This window comes from Balaenoptera acutorostrata, chromosome 1, assembly GCF_949987535.1.
Source record: "Balaenoptera acutorostrata chromosome 1, mBalAcu1.1, whole genome shotgun sequence".
Lineage (NCBI taxonomy): Eukaryota > Metazoa > Chordata > Mammalia > Artiodactyla > Balaenopteridae > Balaenoptera > Balaenoptera acutorostrata.
In genome coordinates, this window is record NC_080064.1 from 14,569,363 (window position 1) to 14,595,354 (window position 25,992).

General features: G+C 52.7%; 2 protein-coding genes across 4 annotated transcripts in view; both read right to left on the minus strand.

Annotated features, from left to right (window-relative positions):
* Positions 1-18,858, minus strand: part of ALDH4A1 (aldehyde dehydrogenase 4 family member A1) — a 31,392-nt gene extending 12,534 nt beyond the window's left edge. Inside the window, exons 1-5 of one of the 2 annotated variants that reach the window (XM_007175021.2) lie at positions 18,702-18,858; positions 8,867-8,960; positions 8,051-8,143; positions 1,950-1,997; positions 958-1,113 (exon numbers count right to left, since the gene is read on the minus strand). In XM_007175021.2, the coding sequence (XP_007175083.1) occupies positions 958-1,113; positions 1,950-1,997; positions 8,051-8,143; positions 8,867-8,960; positions 18,702-18,763 (453 nt within the window). In that variant the 5' untranslated portion in view covers positions 18,764-18,858. Of the gene's footprint in view, positions 1-957; positions 1,114-1,949; positions 1,998-8,050; positions 8,144-8,866; positions 8,961-9,227; positions 9,251-18,701 lie in introns of those variants that run through there. The other variant, XM_007175022.2, reaches the window with a different exon arrangement.
* Positions 18,859-20,711: 1,853 nt separating this feature from the next.
* IFFO2 (intermediate filament family orphan 2) overlaps positions 20,712-25,992 on the minus strand; it is a 49,819-nt gene continuing 44,538 nt past the window's right edge. For both annotated transcript variants that reach the window (XM_057550948.1, XM_007175168.2), the window contains one exon: positions 20,712-25,174. In XM_057550948.1, the coding sequence (XP_057406931.1) occupies positions 25,069-25,174 (106 nt within the window). In that variant the 3' untranslated portion in view covers positions 20,712-25,068. The remainder of the gene's footprint in view (positions 25,175-25,992) is intronic.

Below are 25,992 nucleotides of genomic sequence, written 5' to 3' on the forward strand. Positions count from 1 at the left end.
CTCTCAACTGCTAATGCCACTCCCTGGCTCAACATGCATTCAACTCAAAAAACATCTATCAGGCACTTCTGTGACTCCAGGAAGACACGGTGCAAGATGCAGAAAGACAGAGAACACTAACATGTGATTACTATGCCCAAAAAACTTGTAAAGGGGAAACAAACACAAAGGAAGTCATTACACCCCGATGGAATCTGAGCTATAACCGACAGAGGAACAGCATGTTGGGGAAGGGGGGCGGGCACAGAGGTAGGACAGATCGTTATGGACTAAGAAGGTTCTAGAAGCCTCACAGAGGAGGTGCTATCTGGGCTAGACCTTGACAGTTAAGAGTTTATGAGGCAGAGAAGACAGGGAGCATTCCAGGCAGGGGACCCGGGGCAGAGGCAGGAGATGGGATGCTTGAGGTGTCCAGGAGCCTTGCTAGGTCCAGGCTGGTGACATCATGGGCGGGATGGCCTGGCAGGAAAGGGCAGAGCGGCTGGTGAGCTGGACAGAGGTTGGAATGGAAGGGCTCTGGGGGCTGGCTCAGGACTTGGGACGTGACCCTCAGCCAGAGACAGAGAGATCTCGGTGGTTCATAAGGCTAGACTGACCTGCTGGAGGTGTCACAGAAACCGCTCTGAGGGCTGCAGAGGTCTGATGGAGCCTGGAGGACCGTGTAGGGCAACTGTCAGTCCAGGCAAAGCACGACAAGGGCCTGGTCCAGGGCGGGGACAGAAGTGGATGGGAGGGGCCATTTCCAGAGCAGGACACGCAAGAGTAGTTCAATCCACCTTGTCTACAAAGTATATAGGTCCGTCCCCTCTCCGAGGACTGGTGCCTCAAGGACACCTCCTGGGCTCCCGCACGCAGAGCAGGTGTGGGCACCCAGAAGCCGCTCAGCTGACGCCTGCTGAATTGGATGGGGTACGACTGCCTCCCCTACATCCCCGGTTGTGCCGGTGGGCATCTCACCTGTCCCACCATGGTCTTGGCCAGGATCTCTGCCCTGCGTGGCCCACTCAGCATATCTGCCGCCTTTAGGAAGACCTGGGCCCGGTCTGCAACAGGCTTCAGGTCCCACTCTTTCCTGGCGGCCAAGGCGGCCTCGATGGCTCTGTGGAGCAGGGCCTGATGAAGAGGGAAAGGTTGGGGGCTTCCTCCTGCAACAGGAAGGGTCCCAGAGGAGCGAGGGAGGGAGGAGAGATCTGGAGGTCACTCTTCACCCAGGAAAGACCCCTGGCTCCCTCGGCCCTCAGCCCCCTCCCCCTACAGCGGCAGATGCCCTGTCCCATGGCCAGCTGGGCTGCCCCAGGCTCCGATCCTGCCCTGCTACAGTCTGGAGGAGTCCGAGGGGCCTGCCAGCTAGGGCAACAGGCCAAGGACTTGCTCCGTTCTCTCTCGTGGTCTCATCAGGGCCTCCTCTTACTCCTGGGGCCTGGTGCTCCTGAACACGCTGTCCAGAGCCTCCAGCCCTTGAGGTCTGGGTATGACCTTGCCCTTGCCAGGCCAGAACTGCAGCCAGAGACAGACACCTGCCGCTGGCATCCCAGCTGCCAACTGCCCTCATCACCACGTGACACCAGCGCCTTGACGCCGTGGCCTCTCGCTGGCCCTCCCTGATGCCAAGGCTCTGCCTGGCTTTCCATCCACAATGCCTCCAATTTCCCTGACTCAGCCTTCCAGAACCCCCTCCCCCTCCCTAAATCAGGGTAGCCTCACAAGGGGCATGTGCGGGCATGTCCCAGCCCTGGCCAAAGCAGCTCTCATTAGGCTCAAGTTAACCCCGGCACGCCTGGCCCAGTCAAAGACACGTGCCCGGGGATGCCCTCAGTGCCAGCCGCCCCCCAGACGCCCCCACCCTCCATGGCCCGAGAGGGGAGCAGTGACTGACCTCTACCCCCATGGCAGCAACTAACCAGACAAGACGGGGTAGCACCCTAACCCCAAAGTCGCCAGGGACTCACCTTGTCTGCATAGCAGAACTTGGCCACCTTGTGTCCATGGTTAAAGGGCTGAAAGAAGAGAGGAGAGTGAGGCCGCTGTCCAGGAGGGAGGTGCCAGGGCAGGTGGGGATGGAGCCGGGCTCAGAGCTGGCATTCCAGGCCACTCGCTCTCTGCCCTCCAATCCCCATGATGCCTTCTCCAATCGCCCGGGCCCACGATGACCTCTCCACCTTGAGAGTTACGGGGGCACCTGCTGTTTGATGAGCTCTGGAAGGTTCACAGTGCAGGAGAAAGGTATGAACAGAACAGTCTTTGAGGGAAAGCATGGACGTTTTGGTCAGACACAGGTTCGAATCCCGGCTCTGCCCCCTCCTTACTAGCTGTGCAGCTTTCTGTAAACTGACTTTCCTTCTCCAAGTCTCCCCATCAGGGAAAGCATGGAGAGGAGGACCAAATGGGGTCACAGGTGAAAAGTTCCCCAACATAGATCCTGCCCTTACACCTGGGTCTGGCGTGAGGCTCGGGGGTGGGCTGTCACCACGGGAGGCCCTAGGCGATGCACTGCGTCGTGAAACACTCAGGATTTCTGCCACCCCCCAAGGCCCTAAAGGAACAGAGCAACTACTTCTCGAGCCTCTTGCTTGGGACCCAGATTAACTTGTCTAAAAGGGATGAAGCCAAACAGACGTTTACAAACAGAACCCAGCAGTGCTGAACGTCAGCCTGGGCGACAAGGCGGGGGGAACACCACTTCTTTCCCGACCTATTTTTTACACCATAATTATCAGCACTTTCGCCACCTGTAAGTCTTCCAATGGAATGTTTAGGGGCTTCCTATCTAATGAGGCAGCTGCTAGTCACACATGCCTACTGGAGCTTCAACTCACGTGGCACAAGCCAGGTTTCATGTGCTCAATAAGGCTGGTGGCTGCCGAAGAGGACAGAGCAGATTCAGAACATTTCCACCATCATCTCAGAAAGTTCTACTGGGCAGCACTGGTCTGGTCTGAGTGCAAAGTGGCCCCCCCTGGCATGGTCACCTGTATCCTGTCTATACCTGAGATTGGCCTGTGACCCTTAGGGGCCGAGAAGCTGGGGACCCGGGCCCTTCGATTCAGCACATCCAATCCCAGTGGACTGCGGACACCCCAAGTCAGCAATACATCCCGGTAACAGAGCTCCTGCCCTCACGCCGCCACGGCCCCAAATGCCAGGGCTCCAAGGATGACACGTGGCCAGGTCAGTGAGGTGGTATGGGAAATGAAAACCAGAAGTGCCCACCAGGGGGTTATCAAAATCCCAGTGTCTGGAAAAATATTCAGGTGCTGCAGTGGCCATGGAGGCCGGGGGAGCTGCAGGTGAGGTCGGGCTCTGGGCGGTTACAGAGACCAGGTGAGCGAGGCCATGGGAGCCGCTCTGGGCTGACACCTGGCACACACCTGTGCAGACCTGCAGAGCCTGCAGACCCCAGGCTGTGCTGACACTCCAGGTGTGGGCCCTCCGGTTGCTGATCCAGCCGCAGGGGCTCTAGGATGCCTCTGTGGGTGACCCGTGCCCCAGGCCATCTTCGGAACCCTCAGAGTAGGGGCCCTGGGCCCGCCCCCTTAACCCTGCACGTGCTGCTCAGGGCTCCATCTGGACAGATGTGTGCTCAGCCCATTTGCAAAAGGGCCAGCCCTTCACTCCCCTAAATCAGGGACCTGTGAGTTTCCTGATCCGTCCAAAGCACATGCCAGGTCCTGGCTTCCTAAACTCCAAGCAGGTGGGTTTCTTAGGCCAATGTCATCATGGGGCTTGGAGCCCAGCTTCCCACCCTAGCCCACCGTTAGCCCCTAAACCGCCTTGTGGAGAAATCCATCAGGAATAATGGAAGGTGCTGTGTGGACCCCTCAGGATCTTTCTTGCCTGTGGGCAGGACTCGGTGATATCACAAACCCCCACATGGCACCTGCGTGAGAACCGGGGTGGGTTAGCAGAAAGTCCTTGACAAGGTAGAGAACAACTGCCAGTGGTTAAAGACAGTTCTGCCTCTCCCTTCTTTTTAACTAGCTCTTTTTTACATGAACTAGCTGCAGGCCCCTGGTTAAGGAACAGTGATAGTTACTGTCAAAGCTAACATTAGTTTCCTGCGTGCAGGCACCAAGTGTTTGACACGGATTAATCCGTTGAACCCTGACAACATCCCTCCACGGCGTGACTGTTACCCCATTGTACATGTGAGAAAGCTGAGGCACAGAGAGGTCAAGCAGCTCAAAGATACATAACCAGCAAGTGGGCAGAAAGGGGCCTCCTCATGGTGACTAGGGTGGGATGCGGCTGGGTCTTAGGAAGATTCGAGAGGCCCAGCCTGAAAACCCTGAGGCTCCTTCTCCTTTGCCTCTGCTCCTCTGAGAGTTGGTGTCCTGCATCTTTCAACAGACCCGCTTCCTTAGTTTCTCTCGTCCTCTGTGGGGAGGTGTTCAACGCCCTCCCCACAGCTCCCAGCCCCGCAAAGAAAGATGCTTGTTGCCGGTTCCAAGTTTCCAGGGCAGGTAATTCCGACTGGCCCAGCTGGGGTCAGGTGCCCATCCCTGGACCCAGCATCCCTCAGGGAGCAGCACCACACGATTTCAAAGGCTGCCCTGGCTCACCGCGTGGGGGCGGGCGAGGGGCTCATCAATTTGAGCAGACACTGCCCCCCCCCAGACACCCACTGCGCCTCTCCACCTCGCATGGAATCCTCACTGCTTTGTTCCAAGCTGTTCCCAAGGCTTCGTACACAACGCCTTCCCCGGCCTCCCAGGCCCCCCACCTGCTGTGGACTCCTCATCGTGGCCCTCCACCCACCTTCCCATCCCAGCTCCCTGGCTGCCCACGGGCACCTGGCCCTCCAAACATCTATGTCCAGACTCACTTCTTCTGCCAAGCCCACACTCCTAATCCCTCCTCTATCCTGATATCAGAAAGCATTCCAGCGAGCAATGGGCTTTTTCGGAAAGTCTCACCCTCCTTAACCCCCTCCAATGGCTCCCTGGGCTCTTGGAAGAGGCTCTTAACCACAGCCAACAAGAACCACACCCGGGACTTCCCTGGTGGCACAGTGGTTAAGAATCCGCCTGCCAATGCCGGGGACATGGGTTCAAGCCCTGGTCCGCGAAGATCCCACATGCTGCGGAGCAACTAAGCCCGTGTGCCACAACTACTGAGCCTGCACTCTAGAGCCCGCGAGCCACAGCTACTGAGCCTGCGTGCTGCAACTACTGAAGCCTGCGAGCCTAGAGCCTGTGCTCTGCAACAAGAGAAGCCACCACAGTGAGAAGCCCATGCACTGCAACAAAGAGTAGCCCCCCGCTTGCTGCAACCAGAGAAAGCCCGCGTGCAGCAACAAGACCTGCAGCCAAAAATAAATAAACAAACACATCAATAAATAAGTAAAAGAACCACACCCAAATCCTCTGGCCCCACTGGCTTCCTCTCTGTTCTGCAGCTCACCCAGCCCCCTCCTGACTCCGCAGCCGCAGACCCCTCTGCTGGCAATGAGTCCCCAGCCCATCTTCATCCCTGGGGTTCAACTCAGATGTCACCTCCGCAGAGAGGCCTGTGGACCACCTCGCCTTATGTGGCCTCACATCTCCAGCCCATCACCTGTGCCTTCCACAGCCCCTCTCACCATCTGGAATTCTGTTTGTTTCTTTGCTGACATGTACACCAATCTCACCCTCCCCTAGGTCAGCACCGTGAGGGCAGAGCCATGTGCCATTTTCACCGCTGTGTCCCAGCACCCAGCCCTAGGTCTGGGGCCGAGGAGGCTTGGATGGATGAATGGATGGATGGGTGGGTTTTACTATCATGATTTACAAGTACCCCTCCTAGAAAGAGCTAAAGTCATCCTTTTAGAACTTTAAACAGGTTTTCCAACTTTAAACAGGTTTCTAGCTAATAATGCCATAGAGTAAACCACTTCGTTTACATACCGTGGCATTTATTTTGCAACTGGGTGCATTTGCACAAAGCTGGAAACTCCATATGTATCCATAACATCAAAACGTATATATATGTGCACACACACAAAGACACACATACACTTCCCTTTTGTTCATAGCCAAGGCGCATATTTGCTTTAAGCCTTTCTGGGCTAAAATTGTCATGGCCATAACAAGGGATAAAAAGGGATGGGGTGGTGCCTCTGCCTGGGGCTGGAGCAGACCCAGGGGTTCACCCTCAGGCCACCTTGTGGGGAAGCACCGCAGACTCCCATTCAGCCGTGAGTCCTGGTCAAGATCCCCAACTGTCACCAAAGAATGTCACTCTCACTCTTGAACAGACTGACAGTTGAGGCACCGGTATGGGTGCCATTTCTCAACTGTCAAGCCAGACTAGATGCCTCCCAGGGACTTGCTAGGAAAGGCAGGCTGTCTTATCACTGTCTCATTATCTAGCAAAATCCCCACTGAGAGAAAGACTTAAGGAGAATGCAGGAGGAACACGCAGACCAGCTACTGCTCTGGCCGGGGCTCTGAGAGGCCTGCCAGGGCCAGAGAGGCAAGAGGGATGAGTGGAGAGGGCTGGGCTGGGGACTGCAGCCACTAGAGGGTCACCCCACATGGGGGCTCACAGGAAGGCCACTTGCGTGGCCACATCTTCCTTCTCTCAAGAGAAGCCAGACATTTGAATTTGTACATGAAATCGCCCCATGTTTAGGTTTTGGAAACAAAGCTACCAGCTATCGATTTGCAGCCTGAGCTCTGGATGGAAAACCCACCCCAGCCGTGGACATGGGGCCTGCAGGGTGACCTCTGGGCATCCTCAGGCACTGGGCTTTGATGACATCCTCGGCCCACACGACAGTGTGTGAGAAGCAGCCCCACGAAACATCCGTGCATGAGATGCGTGACTCTTGTGGGGACTTGTCACATCACTGTGTCCTTCTGACACTTTCAGGAGAAATTTCTCTCTGGGCCCAGTATCAGAAATGGCTGTGCTTCTCCTACCACACAGTGGGGGATTTATTTCAGGAACACTCTGACTAGGGCAAGTGATGTGTTCTCCTCTCCGCTGCAGACCAGGAGGCCTAAAGGCAAATCTGTGGCCATCTCCAGCAAGCACCTAGGGCCTCAGGATTTTGTGACCAGCAGGTCACAGCAAGAATATTATCTTGCTGCCATATGCTAATTAACACTCTGCTTTGAAATCCCCTTTAGAAATAGTCAGGGTGTGAATGAATTCATTTGAATCAAAATCAAGGGGATATGGTTCTGGGGAAACTGGATCCATCATCCCTGTTCCATATCTAACTGTGCCACCCCAGGAGAGTCATTGATTGCCTCTGAGCTTCTCCCATGATCTGTAAAATGGGCAGCTAACCTCCTGCTCTTCCAGCCTCCAAGAGGGGTGGCAGGGACTGAGGGAGGAGGTTGTGCAGAGGGGACCGGGTCTCAACAGATGTGTCTGTGGATGGAGTCTGGGCTCCAACAGGAGGGCTTCTAGGAGGAGGTGACACCTGGCCACGCCCTGGGTGCTTACCTCTGCTGAGCTCATTGTCAGCTAGACCACTGGTTCCCAAATACAGACCAGGACTTTGGTGACTGTCTTTCTTTGGAAGGATTATCTTTTTTTTTTTTTTTTTTTTTAAGTATAGTTGATTTACAATATTGTGTTAGTTTCAGGTGTACAGCAAAGTGATTCAGTTATACATATTTTTTTTCAAGTTATTTTCCATTACAGGCTATTACAAGATATCGAATATTGTTCCCTGTGTTAGACAGTGAATCCTTGCTGCTTATCTACTGTATATATAGTAGTGTGTATCTGTTAACGGAAAGATTCTCCTTGATTCTGACATTCTATCCTTGCTTCCTACTCCCTAGGCTGGTGAGTGGGTCAACTTTTCCAAAGCGATGGCAAAGCTGGGGGCAGCTGCTGTTTTTAACTTCTTCTTGGCAGGCGCGATGTTGGCACCTTCTACGAGAGTCCCCTAAGACTGCCTTTGGAAGTTTTATACCGGTGCACAGAATTCAAAATCTTGCAGGGACTCTAAGTCCTTTTGGAGGCAGAGACCCCATGTTGCATGCTTATGTGCTGCCCGAGAGACAGACCCCAGATTCAGGGGAGAGGCTGAGCCCTGCCCGCCCACTGGACTTACCGACACCTGGTACTGCACGTCTGAAGTCCACACCTCCTCGTCCCCCACCACGCACGGGATGGCTTCTGTCCGGCCCTTCAGCTCCTTCAAGGCCTGGGGAGAGGACGAGAGGTCAGATGAGCACTTCCTTCCCCTCTACTTCCCGCCTAAAACCCCGATGCAGTCTGCCAACGCGGACACCCAGGAAGGAACAGAAATGAGGAGGGGGCCGGGCGGGGTCTGTGGTCAGAGCCGCTGTGCTTCCTCCCCAGGGGCAGGGGCAGACTCAGCTCCCACACTGTCACTTCCTGTCCTGCAGGAACGTAAGGCCAGTGTTGCCAGGTCTTCCCATTAGAGATAAGATTTAAAAACCTGTGTCTGAAATTTATGTGAAATCTCACAATTTTAGAACACTGGCAATTAATGGGAGAATTCTTTTTCTTTTTTTTGGCCGCAACTTGCGGCTTTGCGGCTTGCGGGATCTTAGTTCCCCGACCAGGGACTGAACCTGCGCCCTCGGCAGTGAAGGCGCAGAGTCCTAACCACTGGACTACCAGGGAATTCCCAGGAGAATGTGTTTAAGCATAAAATATCTGTGGACTTATGACCCCTGACCTGGCACCCCAAAGAGACCCAGGTTGCCACCCTGCTGCTCCCAGGTCCCCCACCCCCCTCCAGATGCACAGCTCTCCCCAGATTCCCAGTTTCCTTCTGGGGCTGGGAGCAGAGGCAGGAGGGCATGGGTGGCTGTCGGCACAGAGAGGTATCATGGGGGCTGCTGAAGGCCGTCTCTTCCCCAGGCCCTACACCACTGGGTGCCCCCCACCCTCCCATTACCTTCTGCAGTGCATCTCGCTCAGGGCTGCCCTGCGTGAATGCCAAGATGGGCTCGTTGGCCACCTTCAGGGAGGAGACGTGCTTCCAACACAGCCTGGGGAGCGAGGGTGGGGAACAGAGGTGGACAGGTAAGCAGCGGCCACCACCAGCCCCAGCCCTTCTATCTCCGACAGGGGGTCCTAGGTTGGCCCAGCATCTTGAAATCCAGGGCAACTATAGAACTGGGGGACGAGAACCAGCCTTGGGATCCAAAACCCAAGTTCAAGACCAGATCCTGCCACTTTGGGTCCTCGGGCATGTGACCTGCCTCCTCCGAGCCTATTTCTCCACCTATCAAGTGAGAATAATCATAGAAACTCACATGGTTGCCTGAAGTTTTTTTTGCTTTCTTTTGTTTTGTTTTGTTTCCCGGCCGCACTGCACGTCACATGGGATCTTAGTTCTGCGACCAGGGGTCGAACCTGTGCCCCCTGCAATGGAAGCACAGAGTCCTAACCACTGGACCACCAGAGAAGTCCCTGGTTGCCTGAAGTTTAAATTCATAGGTGCAAAACCATGGCTTAGTGTTTTGCACATAGAGAAGGCTTATTCTCCCTTTATTTCCCCACAATGCAGACTTTCTTCCAAACAGACCCGAGTTACTTCTTTCTCTAAGCAGGAGAGTCAGAGCATTCCAGAGCTCAGCCTCATCAGAATGTGAAACAGCTGAGACTCCCCTGGCACAAAGAGCTGAGCTCCGGGTGGGCAAGAAGGGCCAAGAGGTGGGCCGTGAACTTGGAGGAGTGCTCTGAGCTCGGTTTACAGACACAGGGAGAGCTGCTGTTGGGGTATGAGGTCCGATTCCTGGGTACTGCGCTCCAAGAACTTCTTGTTCTGCAGACCCCATTCAATCTTAACCTGTATGACCTCACTGATTAGTGCCCACCAGTGGCCTCCACACCTAATGTGTCTGGGGGTCCCAAGGTGGGAGGACAGGTGGGTAAGAGTCAGTCATTCCACTCATGGACGTAGAGAACAGACTTGTGGTTGCCAAGGGGAAGGGGGTTGGGGGAGGGATGTAGTGGGAGGTTGGGATTCGCAGATGTGAGCTACCGTATGGATATACGGATAAACAACAGCAAGGTCCTACTGTAGAGCGCAGGGTACTATATTCAATATCTTGTGATAAACCATAATGGAAAAGAATATTTTAAAAAAGAATGTATATATATGTATAACTGAATCACTTTGCTGTACAGCAGAAATTAACACATTGTAAATCAACTACACTTCAATTAAAAATTTTTTTGTTAATGAAGAATTATTGTTCACAAGTGATCCCAAATAAGCCACACAGTATTCTATTGTCTTAATACTGGTGAAAATGGTATATAAACAAAATAACATATACTTAAATGAAAAGAGTTGTAAATACAGCCTTAAATTTTTTCAAAAACAAAACAAAACAAAAAGAGTCAGTCATTCCAGAGCTGGAGGAACCCCAGTGGTGGGACTTCCCCTCCAGGCCTCAGTTTCCCCATCTGTAAATGAGGAAAATAATGAGGACAAAGCCCACCTAGGGCACAGGGGGTACATCAGATTTGATAACGCCGTCGTGGCATCCGAAGGGCCTCGCCAGTGGCACCGTGATAGAAATAAGGTAATTTTGATCCTAAAAGTAAAAAGACTAGGTCAAGATCAAGATCAAGAGAAACCTGGATTTGAATCCAGAAAAACCCAGATCTATCTCCCCCTGGTGTCAACACCCCACAGGCAGCACCTGTGGGTGGACGAGTCAGATAACTGGTCGCCGAGGTAGGGAGGACACACACCTGGGGGACCATAGGACCTCCAGGGATGAAGGTGTTGGAAAGAACCTGTTATAGGATTTGGGTTATAGTAGGGTAATTTGGGGAGGGTTAAGGAAGCTGGGGCTGGCTCTGGATCAGGAAGCTCGGCAATTCTACGGTGGGGTGAGAGAGTAGCAGTTTCTCATTTGGCGAGAGGCGGGGTTTACCTGGTACTTTGGGGGTGGCATGGTGACCTCTGTGCTTAGACAAAACTAAAAAGAGGGCCTGTTCTGTCCATTTCATCATGGCCTCCGGTGACCTTGTCTGAGGCTGGGTTTCTGCGAGGTTGCTTATACCAAGAGATCCAAACAGAACGGCTACGAGTACTGGGAACTTTTTTTTCTTTCTCACTGAGACCGGGTCTGGGGGCTCAGAGACCCAGCCTGGGAGGCCAGGAGGAAGGACACAAAAGCGGGGGCCGTGAGGGCGGGTCCTTCATTGATTCTACAAGGTTACTGGGCACCTGCTCTGTCTCTGGAGACACAGCGGTGACCAAGACAGCAAGGCCTGTGGTTGCATGCAGCTGACCTCCAGTGGGGGACGCAGGTAAGAAAGGAACACAGCGGTGACAAAGGGGATAGGAAAATGAGGACCGGGAAGGGCAGGACTGCTTCAGCGGGGGTGGTCAGGGAGGGCTTCTCGGAGGAGATGACCTCTGCCAGAGACCTGAAGGAGGTCTGAGAAGAGCTGGGAAGAGCGTTCCAGACAGAGGGACAAGCGAGGGGAAAGGTCCAGAGCAGGAAGCCTGAGTCAGGAAGAGCAGAAAGGGGCCTGTGCAGTGGAAGGGGAGGGAACGGATGGGGGAGGGAGCAGGGCCGGTTGCCCAGGAGGGCAAAGTGAGCCCTGGGGCTTTCTCCTGCTCCTCCCTCCAGGTCCACCCCAGCCCTACCCACCACACCCAAGGAAGCCAGCAAGCCTCAGGCCCCACCCTTCCCCAAACAGAGGAAGAAATGCGAGGCTCCTTCGCCCTCTGTGGAGCTGTGTGACCTTCAGCTGGATTCCTCGGTATAACACGGAGACACCCATCTCCTGGAGTTATTCTGGAGATCTGAAGAAATAATAACGCAAAGCTACACGTGTGCCCAAAAACTGAAAATCCACACGGCCCTCTTCCACCTACTGCGGTGGGGAAGAATGGAGAGGCCAGAAAATTTCAGTGGCCACAGGTCTCAACAGCCCGGCAGGAAAGGGGAGGGTGGCGTCTACTCCTCCACCCCCTACCATCTGGAAGGTTCCAGATGCCTCTCTCTCGGCCTCAGTAGCAGCACACCACCACAAAGCAGTGAATCACATATCACCTGGTCCTCTTCAAGCCAGGAGAGAGCCGCTGCGTGCTGGGCTGGGAGCCAGAAGCGGGGTGGCCCAAGCCCTCTCTTGACCCCATGTCCTGGTGGGTGTGAAAAGCAAAGGCTCTGGAAGCAGACAGAGCCCGGACGGACCCCCACACCTGCTTGAGACCTCAGCACATTATTACAAACTCCACAGGCCTCTGTTTCCTCACCTGAAGAATGGGTGACACCATGTTCTTCACAGGGTCATTGTAAGGATGACAAGCCTTGCCTCTCCTCACCCTTCCTGCTCTTAGGTTTTCCTAAGAAACTGTAAAGGTCTTCCAGAATGTTTACTCCACCAGGCCAGGCTTTCAAAGGCAAACTGGTTCCCAGACACCCCCGAGGATCAGGGGCTGGCCTGGGGGCTCAGCAAACACTGCTGGAATAGACGTAGCCCAGTGTCCCACCAGGGCGGAAGTTCAAGAGGTAGCAGCTACCAGCCCTCCTCTCCCTGTTCCCTCCCAAGCAACGTCAGAAACAGAAATCCTACAGGTCTCCCCCTACCTTCCCCAGGGCAGAGGTCCACTGTGACCTCAGGATCACATGCCCCTGTGGCTTTCTCTCTGCCTGGAAAGTCTCCAGGCCCTGGCCCCACGGTCCACCAGTCCGAACGTAGCTTAGGGAACAGAGACTAGTTCAAAGATCAGCCTGAGTCAACTAGAGCCAAAAATAATCCAAGGATGCCTGACAAACTTTCTTTTTTTCTTTTTTTTTTTTTTGGCTCATGTGCCCTTTGGGATAACATGAGCACCCTTTCTCTGGCTCAGGGAAAGGCAGCGTAAACCACTCGCAGGACTTGGGGCCTCTACAAGGATCTGCGAGTCCCTTCTAGGCAGGACTGTATTCCCATTCATTCATTCAGTCAGTCAGCACATATCTATCCCACATGGCAAGGATGCAGAGATAGCTCAGATGAGGTCAAACGGCTCACCCAAACCGTATGTTCATCACACCTGGCAGGTGCCTGGCTCTGGGACACAGAGGTGAATCCAACCCAACCTTCTTAGGGCAGCTCTCAGCCCTCCCGCTTCAGGAAAGAAGCATAAGGCAGAGTCTGAAGTTGACTCAGTTTCCCCGAACAACCCGGGGTGCCCCTTCTGCGCACCTGGGGACTTCACGGCCTGGGCCTGAGACCCCAGCTGCCCCTCCCCACTCTCGGCAGGTACCAGGATCTGAGCTAAAAAGGCTGCAACACCAAAACATAGCCTGCAACGGGTGAAATTTACAGAGCCTGCAAGCTCTGAAATTTACAAAGGGGAAAACTGAGGGTGCTGCTGCCAGGGGCTGAGCTGCCAGGGGCTGAGCTCCCAGGCCGCCCTTCCGCCTCCACCCTGGTCCAAGGCACCATCAGCTTTTGCCTGGACAACTACAACAGTCATTCTGGCCCCACTGACTCCAAGCTCCTCTCAAAACTGCTGGAATAAACTTAGTCCTGTGTCCCACCCAGCGCAGAAGCTTAAAAGGTAGCAGCTACTGGTTTTCATAGTCTTAACATGAAAATATGATCAACACAGAGAGACGGAGGGTGAATGCTCGGCTCATAACTTACTGGCTTCCCATTTCTTCTACAATAAAGAATCAGAATCCTGGGACTTCCTGGTGGTCCCGTGGTTAGGACCCCGCACTTCCACTGCAGGGGGCACAGGTTCAATCCCTGGGTCGGGGAACTAAGATCCCGCATGCCACGTGGCGCAGCCAAAAAAAGAAAAGAATCAGAATCCTTACTGAGGCCTCCAGACTCGTTTCCCATCACCCCTCACCCCCTCCCACCTCATCTGCTGCAATCCTGCCACCCTGGTCTCCCCACTCCACCCCACCCCCATCTCCCTCTGCAGGGGATACCAGCCTTGCCCTGCCTGGATGGGATCCCTATCAGATCATCTCACAGGTGACAACCCTCATTACAGAGCTCTGATTGTCTGTGCTCCCACACTGCCCAGACCACAGTAAGCATCTGAGAAATACCTTTAAAACAATAACACACAAGTGGACACCAGGCCCCCAGGACGGACGGGACTCCCAGGCCAATGTTCTTTTGCTGGATGCAGGTCCCCAGCGCCTGGGGTCAGGGCAGCCAAGGCCAAGGAGAGGACTAGAAAGGAAATTGCCTTTGCTTCGTTCAGCAGCTTCCGGGCTTTTCGGCTGTTATCTGGGACCTGATAAGACCAATCCTCCTTATCACTGAGATAAGGGACCAGTGATGGAGGTGAGCTGAGAGAAAGTACAGAGCCCAGGGCAGGGTCAGAAGGGAGGGGCCTGAAGCCCAGTTCAAAGAACTTTTCTGAAGCTTTTACGGCATGCCTGGCATAGTGCTAAGTGATGACCTCATTGAATCCACCCTACAAATATATTACCCTGCAAACTCCTATTATCTCTATTGTACAGCGAGGAAGCTGAGGTTCAGAGATTAAGAGCTCATGGTCACAGCTGGTGGAGTGACGGTGCAGGATCTGAACCCAGGTTTCCTCACCTGGGAGACACACTTTGGCAGAAACATGGGGAGCATCTCAGACACCTTTGGCCAGCTGAATGGGACAGGTTCATCCTCCTCAATGCCCAGCTGGCACCTCCTCTCTTCCCACCTGAGCAAAGAGGCCACCCTGAGGTGGGAAGTGAAGCTCAGGGCTTTCACTGCATAACAATACCCGCTAGTGGGGGAGGGGATCAAAATAATGCTTGAAGCAACACTTATTTTCTAGGTGCTGGCCACTCTTCAAAGTGGTTTTCGTGTATGAATTCGTTTACTCTCCAAGACAATTCCACAAGGTAGCGACTATTATCTTTCTTTTCCACGTGGGAACAAGAGGCAGCACAGAGAGGTCAAGCAACCTGCCCAGGGCCACACAGCTGCTAAGAGGTAGAGCCAGGATCCACCCCAGGCTGTCCTGTGGGCCATTCCAACAGCAACTGTTCAGCACCTGCTGTGTGCCGAGCCAGGTGCTGGGCCCCGGAAGCCAAGTTCCCCAGGGTCCGTGTGCTGGTGCTGACTGCTGCCTGAGTGGGGATTTTGACACCTTTAGAAGCAAGTATTATGATCATTGTAGGTTCTACTTATTCTTTTACTCAATTTATTCACAGAGCGCACACTGAGTCCCAGGCCCCCACCAAGCCACTTGTCACATCATCTCTAATCCTTGTGCTACATGCCTGTTAATAGGATTATTCCCATTTTACAGATAGGGCACTGAAGAGCCAAAGGAGAGCTGCCTTGGCAAGGCCACAAAGTGCTGGGTGAGCATGGGTTCACCAGGGGAGGACATTCCAGGCAAGAGGCACTGCCCTGGCCACCGCTTGGAGGAGTGAAAGGGCAGAGTATGTCCAGGGAATGGTGGGAGGTACCAGGCCCCAGCCCAGCACAGCTTCTGCCCATCCCAGGGGCGGGCAGGCTGGGACAAGCACTGGGGGGTTTTGAAATTGGGAAAATTAGACAGGCTGGTGGGCTGAGAGGGGTCCAAAGTAACCAGGATTTCTGCAGGGGAATTCCAGCCCGCAAGCCCCCTGACACTGGGGGATGGGGCTGAACTGCAGTCACCTCTGGACCCCGGCACCCAGCGAGGTCAGATACAAGAGTATGTAAGGGACAAAAATTAACATTGATTGTAAGCTTCCTATGAGCCTGGGTTAGTTCTTTTATTTATTAAATTTATATATAAATGTGTATTGTGGCTCTTTCCAAAGAGAATTTGCAGAGGACACCCATGACAAAGTTAATGAAATAGAGAAAAGGGCAGGCAGGTCAGGGCCAAAGGAGACAAAAGGCAATCATTTGGGAGGTCTGGTGTTTACAGCTTAAGGCCTTGGACAAGTTTTCCTTAACTTCCACAGGCCTCAGCTGTTTAATCAGTGAAGTGGGTATAGTAACACCCACAGCATAGGTTGCTGAGGAGCTAAGTAACATCATCCACGTAAAAGGTAAATGGTAGCCCGTAGTGACCATCCCCAGGCCATCCGTAAAGGCCAGGTGTTTGTCGTGACTGTCTCCCAGACTGGTTGTGATAAATCTCTGTTGGCAAGGAAGGAATCACGTAATCGTTCTTTCATTCACCAAATGTTTGCTGAGGGCTTCCCAGGTGGCAGTCACAGTTCTAGGCCCTGGGGACATATAATATGGTAGAGAAGTCTCAAGTGAAAAAGCAAGCTACAAAAATGGATTTGCAGGGGAGCCCATTTTTATGTTGTTTTTCTAAAGCATATATGTTCCTAGAATATTAAAAGGCTAGTAATCAAAGTGACAGCAGTGGTTCCCTCTGTGTGGTGAGCTGCCAGGCGATTTTTTGTAACCCTTTTTTGCTTTATCTGTACTTTGTACAATGGACACCTACTAATTAAATAAAAAGAAAATGCACAATCAAGAGTATGTTTAAAAATTGGTTGAGATTCCTGGCACTCCAGGCAGAAAGGGAAACACTACAGAACATCACCCATGCCAGTTCCCCAAGAGATGGTTTTTCTCAGCACTAGAGCTTCACGTACAGGACACTGAGAGATATCACTGAAAACGTCCTAAAGCTGTTTCTCCATAAATGCAGACATGGCGTGCCACAGGAGTGTTCTAAATATGTGTCGACTAAATGAACAAGTGACCAAACACCAAAACTGTTCTCCTAGAACCATGGCTGTCAACTAGGAGTGATTTTGCCCCCCAGGTGACATTTGGCAACGTCTGGAGACATTATTTTGTTGTCACGACTGGGGGATGCTATGGCATCTGGTGGGCGGAGGCCAGGGATGTTGCTAAACATCCTGCAATGCATAGGACGGTGCCCCACAACGAAGGGTTATCAGACTCAAATGTTAATACTGCCGAGGTTGGAAACCCGGTCTGGGGCAGCGGGCCAGCTGCTGTATCTGAAGAAGTAACCTGAACCGGCAGATCTGGTTGCAAAACGCTTTCTCTGATTGCAAAATGCTTTTTCTCCACTCAGGAGGCTTTGTAATTAAGAGCATGAGTCTTGGAGTCAGACTGACTGCGATTTTAGTCTCACATTTGTCTTAACAGGCAGATAAGTTTCCCATCTGTAAAATGGTAATAATACAGGGCTTATCTGCACAATCAGGCCTATGGTACTTGATTGCTTGATAACTATTGCTGTTATGAGCTTTTATTTTTTTTTTTTTCAGAATAGGGATTTCTTTCTACCAGATATTAGAGGGTTTTTTTTTTTTGTTTTGTTTTGTTTAATGTTTAAGGCTTTCTTCCCCATTACACTGAAAACTCTTGGAAGGCTCCCATCCACGTGTAAATCCCCTGGGTACCACCCCCCCCCCCCCCTGCAGTGTTTAGCAAAGCACGTGCACACGGTAGGTACTCAGCAAACAGGTGAATCTATGTGGCTTCCATCTAGGGTCTGAGAGGGATGGTCTCAGAGTGCAGGGAGAGGCCTGCAAATGGGACCACGCTGAGGGTGTAGTGAGCGTGACCCCCGTCCTCAGTTTGGAAAAAGAGCCCTTCTTGTCCATGTCCTCTTCCCTATCCCACCCCGCCACAGAGAATACACAGCAGCGCTGGGACTCATCCGTGCCCAGGGCACCCCTGCACCATCCCTTAGGACACTGATTAACTCAGAAAGGGCATAGCTCAGCAGGCGAGACGTAACTGGTGAGTCCTAGAGGTCAGGCAAACACTGGGGGCAGGAGCTGCCCAGCTCTGAAAGGGAGGTGGACAGAAACACGGGTCCATAGGGGTGCAGCCTCTCCAGACTGTGAGCCCCTCTGGGGCAGGATCTGTGTGCTACCTACCTTCTCCACCAAGCCCAGAGGCAGAAAGGGGCTCTGAGAACATTTGTCGCTGAGTGGGCAAGGGTCCAGGAACCCAACTCCACAGTGCGGGGGTTTGCAAATCTATGTTTGCAGGGCAGCTCCACTCTGAAACTGCACCTTGGTTTCTTCATCTGTAATTTGGAATAACAGCTACCCACAGGAGAAGTTTAAATGAGAGTGATAATGACGGTCATGATTAATAGCAACTGGGCACTGCCTATGCGCCAGGCAATGTTCAATGCACTTTACATGTAGCAACTTATTTATTAATCATCACAATAAGGCACATACCCCAAGTGCGTAGCACAGGTTTGGCACGTTCAACGCACTCCATAAGTATTATTATTCCACCTATCAGAAGAAAGGAGTCCTTTTTTCTGCCCAACACTTAACTTGAAAAAAGGGGAAGGAGAAAAGAGAGAAATAGAAATGCCGGTGGACAGAAGAGAGGGAAGACCCAGGTAGGGTCCTGAATGTGAGACCGAGGGTGGGGAGGTGAGAAGCGGGGTGTGCTAAAAAGAGGTGCCCTGGGAGGAAGGCACTGCACTCCGGCGGTGGGCAAATTTCGGAGATCCAGTATCAGGAGAAGGACGAGTGATTAAGCGGCTACTTTCTAAGCGTGGGAGCCAACAGGGCACCGAAGCACCCCACCCCGCTGCAGGATTCGGGAAGGGGTTCCCCCTAGCTGAAGGAAGACCTTTGGAAGACGGGGGGATAGCAATGGGAGGAAGGCCTGCGTGGGGGTCGGACGGCATCAGAGGACGTGACCCCCGGCGGAGCGGAGACCCTGGGAAACCCGGCGAGGGTATGGCAGGGAGGGAGTCCGGCTCGGGGGCGAGGGAGCGCCCAGTGACTCCCGGGACCCCGGGCCAGCAGGCGCCGCAAGGGGCCTCCCCAGGCCCGGTGCTCACTCACCCGGCAGCCCTCCACGGGCGAGCCAGCAGGGCGCCGCGGAGCGCGAGCCGCGGCAGCAGCATCTTGAGCTTTCGGCACTGCAGTTCGCTGGACCGTTCGCCCCCGGAGCGGCTCTACTGCGCTGCCCCGCCCTGAGCGCACCACCTCGGCTGGCGGGGGCAACATGTCACCCCAGCCGTCCTCCAAGCCAGGCTCAACCGAAACACCTCTGTATTTACCTTCTGCTAATAAGATAATTCCCTTTTGAGGGCATGATAAAGGACGTTATGTGACATAGGGCAAAATTGCCCAAAAGAGAAGCCTTGAAATGTACACACTTCCCCCTCCTCTCTTTATGGTATGACCCAGTCGCCCTCCAAAGGGGGCCGAGGGCAAAAGGGAGTGAGCTCCATCGGCCAATCAGAATGATACATGGAAGCTCCTGGACCAATCAGAGGGGCGGTCATGTAGCCGCCTTCTTAGGCCGGGATAGAGGGGCTGAAGCAGCCAATAAGAGAGCGGGAATGGGACACGTGTGAGGCGGCGCGGAAGGACAGTGGGTCTGCCAGTCAGGTGCAGCTGGAGTTCCAGCCCTACCACTCACGCTGTCCTTGGCCAGTGGCTGCCAGAATATTCGACCGTGCAGGGCCGCATAGCGGCCAGCCCCCTACCTCAACTCGGGGACTGCAGCCCCTGGAGTGAGCCTGTTGCCCCTGGCTCTAGCCCCCTGGTTGGGACTCAGCCGCCCTCCACCTCCTGGCCTGGCGCGGGGCCACCCAGCTTCCTGAGGCCTAGCGCTTAGATAAATCAGCCTGCTTCTTTGCAAATTACGATCAATAAAAGATAAAACCGGAGCCAGTCTATGCTCAGGCTTTCCTTCAAAGCCTATGGACGCGGAACTAGTTGCTCCTGTGCTTTATTTTTGTGCCCCGCACCAAAATTTGAATTTTCGGGGAAGTTTTCTGCATGATGAACACGTGAACGTTATTTAAAACTCAGATTCTGAAGTCTTCCAGAGGATGGAATCTTAGGGACCCATTCGATTCCTAAAGTACTGTTATAGCTTTTCTAACGCTCTCTTCTAATATATCTGTTTATATTTCCTCCAGCAGCGTGTACCAAGAACTTGCTTAGGAGTCAGAGTTCAGTTGCTGATCATGGTTTCTCCCTATGACAAGGGCGAAATACGTAATTTTTTCTGGGCTTCAGTTTCCAAGTCTGTAAAGTGGGGGTAATAATACCCACCTTAGAACGCCCTCATTATTTCATGCTACTCCTTTCTCCAGGAGGGCACACTCTTTAAGGCACTTTGGAGAATTTAAACAGAGTGGGGAGCGGGAAAGGAAACTACAGTCGTCCCCCGGTCTTGGTGGGGCATTGGTTCCAGCAGCCCCCGCAGATACCAAATCCACGATGCTCAAGTCACTTACATAAGACGGCACAGTACAGTCAGCCTTCCCCATCCAAGGATGAGAAACTTGCAGATTCGGAGAGCCATTTGTACATTAAGCACAAGTCTTAGAGATGGTAAAACGTTAATTGGAATTGGTAGTGGCTGTTTCTCTTCATCCTTGAAGAAAACCCTAGTCATGGGCCCAGTTCACACAGGTCAATGTCTCCCTGAATTCAGCCATTAACAGAAAGAAACTAGAATATTGGACAGTGTCAAATCCAGAGCCTAGGAGGTAGCCTTTCAAGGGCACTGTGAGGAGGTTTATGAAATGGGGTCGATGTGATTAACAGGACCTCAACTTCAAACCAGGCTATGCCAGTTATTCAGTCTGTGATCTCTCTGGCTCTCTTCCCCTTCTGTAAAATATGTATAATAATTCCTGCTTTAACTGCTTCCAAAGATTTTATTGTGAGATGCAAATATAACAGGTGATGTGAAATTTCCCTATTTGATCACTAATCAGCTAATTGTTTTAGTGGTTATGTGGCCCACCGTCCTCTTGCCCCTCCCCATCACCTCTTTATCCTTAATTTTTTTTATCCTTAATTTAAAAAAAAACAAGGCACCATCAATTCTAAGACATTTCACTTTATTTAAAAGAAGCCAATATACAGGATATAAAGGGCATGATATTTACAACAGTACAGTAAACAGGTTGGTTTCCGGTAGGATCAGTAGTCTTTCAATGAATATAAACCCCCCCTTCCCCTTGATGCTAGACCCAGCTGGCAGACAAACAGCAACAGTGGGGTGGGATGGGACTTCGGAATAGAAAGTCTCCCTGGATGGGGCTAAAAATCAGGTAGATGCTAAAATGTCCACGAAGGGGTCTGTGGGTGGGGTTGCCTTTGCCTCATCTCTTTGAGGGCTTGGCAGAGGGAATGGTGAGGGATTTAGCCTGAGACTAACACGCAGCCCACCCTGAGCCTGGAAATCTTCCACTCATGGAAAATTCCCTTCCAGGGAGAATCTGCCTTTACCGACACCCACCTGGCTGCTTCCAGACTCCCCACTCTAGGAGAGTGCCCTTCCAGAACCAGAGCTTAGTGTCTCAAGGTGGAGGACCCAGGAAGCTCCCAGCACCCTAGTTCCTCATCCAGGTCCCTGGAAGAGCACAGCAAGGACTACATCCCAGGCCTTGGCCTGGGGTTGGCACAGCCAGGGCTGGGCTGTAGGCATCTCATGGCATTTGCACTCCTGCTCCAGCTGCCTGACAACCTTGGACCCACTGAGGCCCAGGCCCCAAGGAAGCTGTGGGCTCCATGAACCAACAGCCCATTGCCACCCACACCCTACTGCTTCTCAGCTCTCTCCAAACACAGCTGACTTGGCAATGGATCTTGGCAGACCAGAGTTTGAGCAACTAATCGGAGCCCACCCTCTGAAGCAGAGCTTGTCCCCTACCTAGTGCCCCCTTTCCCTCCCACCACCCACCTCCGTTCTGAATTCCCCACTGCCCACCCACTCCCACAAGTGCCCAGCCCCCTGGACTTCAAAGGACCAAGGAGCTGGGGGATCAAGGGACAAGGAAATGAGGTGAGGGGTGACCTACACTCTGCTGAAGCCGCTCGTGGGTGTGGATGAGTAGGTGGTGAGGATGCGGAGACAGGTGAGGGGTACTGATTACATTAAATCCAGCAGCAACATGCATCTGTCCACAGAAAAATGCTGGGCTACCATAACTGCCTACCCTAGATTTAAAAAAAAAACTTTCCTTTCATAAAAATAGATGAGAGTCTCTTGCTTTATAAATAGATTACATTTAGCTTAAGTTACACCTTACATGATCCCCTGCCCCACACCCTCTCCCCCATCCCAAGCCAAAGTGGTTTGATTCTCCAAAGGTCATCTGAGCTACATCCATAGAGCTAAGTCCATGATGGACAGGCCTGTCAGAGACCTCTAGACATACTGCCACAAGAAAACAAAATGTGTTTACTTGCCAATCATTTTTTTCCCTGTTCAGAGTCTCAGAGAAGTGTGTGTGTGTGTGTGTGTGTGTGTGTGTGTGTGTTCCACAAACAGGGAGCCCAAAGGAAGCTATTCTCCCTGTCCCTCCCCAATCCTCTCTTTTTATAAACCCCCCCAAAATAGGAGAGTGAGAGAGGGCAGCACAGGAGAGCCCATCTGAGACCAATTCTAAAATACCAATGTCAATATGACACTGGGCTGAGAAATAGAAAACCAAAATTCAGTATTTACATCTTTACAAAGGATGGACCAGTTCATCCCAACTGGACCTGGTGCTGCCCCAGCGAGCGTTGGGGTCTTTCTCGGCAAGCTGTGGGCCCATGGCAAGGGTACAAGCGGGGCCCACTGGCAACTAACTCAAAAAAGAACTTGGTGGGGAGGGAGGCAGCCAGGCCAAAACCAGGACCGCACCCTGAAGGCAGGTCACTAACACTCTTGCTGTCCCCCCATCCAACAGCCCCAAGTCCTTGCTCCCCAGCAAGAACAGCTATTGAAAACCAGCAAGACGGATCTTTCTGGCCAGCATCTGACTCTGGCTCCTGCCATTTCCATACTCCCCAGATAAATTCAGAGTACGCTAGTCCCCAGAGACAAATATCCTATGTATCCAAGGGGGAAAGCAAAAATAATACCATTGGACAGCAATCACCATGGTAACCTTAGTTACCCCCAAATACTTACATTGTTGCCTAACTGCCTTAACTCTAAAGATAGGTCTGTCACCCTCCCACCACCTTGAGGAAAAACCTGGGGCAGGCCTCCACTCTGCCTATCTGTCCACGGCATTCAATGCCTCCCTCACCCTGGGCAGAGGAGGCCAGAGAGGCGGCCAGTTTCCCGGCCTCCCAGAAACGGAAAATCTTTTCAGCAGCTGAGGTCCAAGCCCAACTGGCTCTGATAACCTTTGGTTAAAATAAAACTAAAACTAAAACAACAATAACAATAACGACAATAATAATCTGATATGTTTGAACCCTGTAACCTTGAGAACAAGGGTCAGTGAGGAGGAGGAGAAGGGGTGATCTCTCCTCCGAAACCTCGTCCCTCCACGTACCCAACAAGGGACTATTTGGCTAATAAGAGATTCTGGGAATGGAAGACTTTCAGCCAGACTTTCACAGGGAAACAGCAGGAGGTTCCTCCACAACAACAACAACAAAAAAGGAAAAAACTCACAATAAAGGCCACCAAGTTCTGATAAATAAAATTACACACAATCACTAACAATCTCCTCTCTCTCCATATATATATATATATATATATTTATATAATATGAATATTATGTACAATGATTTTAAGACTGCAAAACAGGTGGGGGAAAACAGAAGAGAGAGGAGGTCCTTACAGATCACTGGTACCCTGGGAGGAAAGACAGGGGGCCTGATCTACACAAGGCCAGATTTCCCCCTCTGCCTGCAGACACAAGCAGTGGGTAGCAAGGAGCTCTGGGCCTTGGGCACATTTTGCTCCTCTGACCTCCAGGGGGAGCTCCTGGGGCAACCAAAACAAAAATCAGCAATCACACCCACAGTAGTGGGTCCAAAAAGAAATTTAAAAAACGAGCAAAGCTGGCTCTGCTGGCTCCAAGCTGAGATCTGGGGGTGGCCGCCACACAGTGCCTTTTGACTCAGGCCCTCTCAAGTCTGGGGAGATATGGCTCAGCTGAACTCCCCAACTGCTCAATCAGGGAATTATGGAAAAAGGTGAGCTTATGTCCATGAGCAGAACAAGGACGGTTCTTACTCGAGCTCCTACTCTCACCACCTCCTCTCTGCCAGCAGCCCCCGCTGGCTCCCTCCCCTTCCCTTCCCAATGCCTGCCAGTGGCCAAAGAGTGGGCCACTGCGGCACAGTGGAGAACCAAGATGGCGGCGGGCGGTACCGACCCAGCTCCGAGGTGGAGGGGGTAGATACCAGGCCTGGCCCCCTCCAGACTTTCTCACAGAGAAATTACAGATCTATAACCCCTTACTGTTGGCTGGGAAAAACATCAAGTCATCAGGGCAATAAAAGACCCGCTCCCCAACCCCAACCCACAGAGGTCCCAAGAAAGCAAGCAGTCATGTGGCCGAGGGCCTTACGGGGCCCAGGCCTCGCTAACGACCTTGACCAAACTCCCTCCCAAGTCAGTGCTCACCCTCAGAGGTTGCGAGAGAGATCGCCCTAGCTTCTGCCTCCCTCCCAGCTCCAGGGGAAAACCAGGGATCTAGGAGAGGGCCTACCTTCCACAATGGTATAAGGCAAGCTGCTTTTTGTTTTGTTTTGTTTTTTGCATAGTAGTTTAAACACAGTGAGGTTCCGCCTTCCCCCACAGTGCCTTGGCCCTCTGCTTTGCCACTCGATCCAGAAAGAAAAGAAAAATTTGTCTTCCCTCCCTCCTTCCATCTTTTCTCTCTTTCAGTAAGTGAAAAACCTCAGGAATTCCCCCACCCAGGCCTGGAAAGCTCGCAAAGGCAAACAGCTCCTTCCTGGGGGGAGGTGGGCCATCCCAAGTCCAACTCCAGCAGAGGAGGGAGGGCAGAGCTTATGGCCAATCAGAGGAGCAGGTGGGAGGGTAGAAAACGGCATTGTACCACGCCAGGGCCCCCCCCACCCCGCACCCTCACCTTAGAGTTTTGTATAAAAACACCTGCTAGGAATAATTCTTTGGAGCTCAAAGTGGCTCAGCTTAAGGGAAAAGGCACAGTTAACACTGCATCGTCCGGACAGAAGTCTGCATTTGTAATGTGGAGAACAATAGAAATTGACAGCACCATTCCTTGGGTGGGTGGATGGAGAAGGGGCACTGGTTGGTGGTGGGCGGAAGGAAGGAAGGAAGCAGCGGTCCGTTGGGGCCTCCAGAGAAGGGAGGGCATAGGAAGTCTGCGTGGCGAGGGCTGGAGCCCCACTTCCTGGCCCCGTGGGGAGAGGCGGGCAGAGGCCCCATCACCAAGACCACCAGGCACGGGCTGGGGGACATCAGTCATCAGCTGACCATGGGCTCCACATCCGCCTCCCGCTCAAACTCATCCTGGATCTCGTCTGTACTTCCTGAGTCGCTGCTGGCCATGGAGCTAGGGGACGGTGAATTCCTGGAAGGCACAAGAGAATGGGGGACATCAGAGGGCAGCCTGAGGACCTCTGAAGGGATTCAAAGAGCTGGAAAGACGGAGCGGCCATTCCTGGAAAACCTAGCCTCAGAGGGGGATCCTGCCCCGAGGCCCGCCCTTGCACCACGTGCCTTAGAATCTTCAAAGCCCAGGAGTTGAACGTGGCTTATAGAGACCTATTGGGAGGCCCTGCACCCGCCTCTCTAATTGCTTGGTGCTGAGAGCTCCTTGGGAGCAGAAACCACGGGTCAAGCTCAGTTTTTACACTCCCATCACCTAACACACGTCTGGACAATTAACTCAGAGCCCAAAGGGAGGCCACACAGGACAGTGGTTAATAGCACTGGTTTTGAATTCTCACTTTATCACTGCTGAGCTGGGGGGCCTGGCGCAAGCTATTTTCCCTGCCTACGGGCCCACTCCTCCATCCAAACAATGGAAATAACAACAGTGGCTTCTGGGAATCAATGAGCTAAAGGTGACATGCTAATAAGCCCAGGGCCACACACACGCAACTTCCCCCTGCCTCTCCCTCTCTTACAGCCCAAACAACAGCCTGCAAGAATATCGTCATGATAAGAGAAACAATTATAATTAATATATCTGTGCTTCATGCCAAGCATTTTATGTGTATTATCTCATTTTATTTTTAGCATGCCTGTCTTCCCCGAAAGGCTGCCTGTTCCTTGAGGGCAGGGGCTCTGTCTTGGTTCTGGTGCCCCCCAGCAAATAAAAGAGGCCTGATGCATGTCAGTCTCCCGGGGACAGACCCATATGGCCTTGGGTTGGAAGACGGGAAA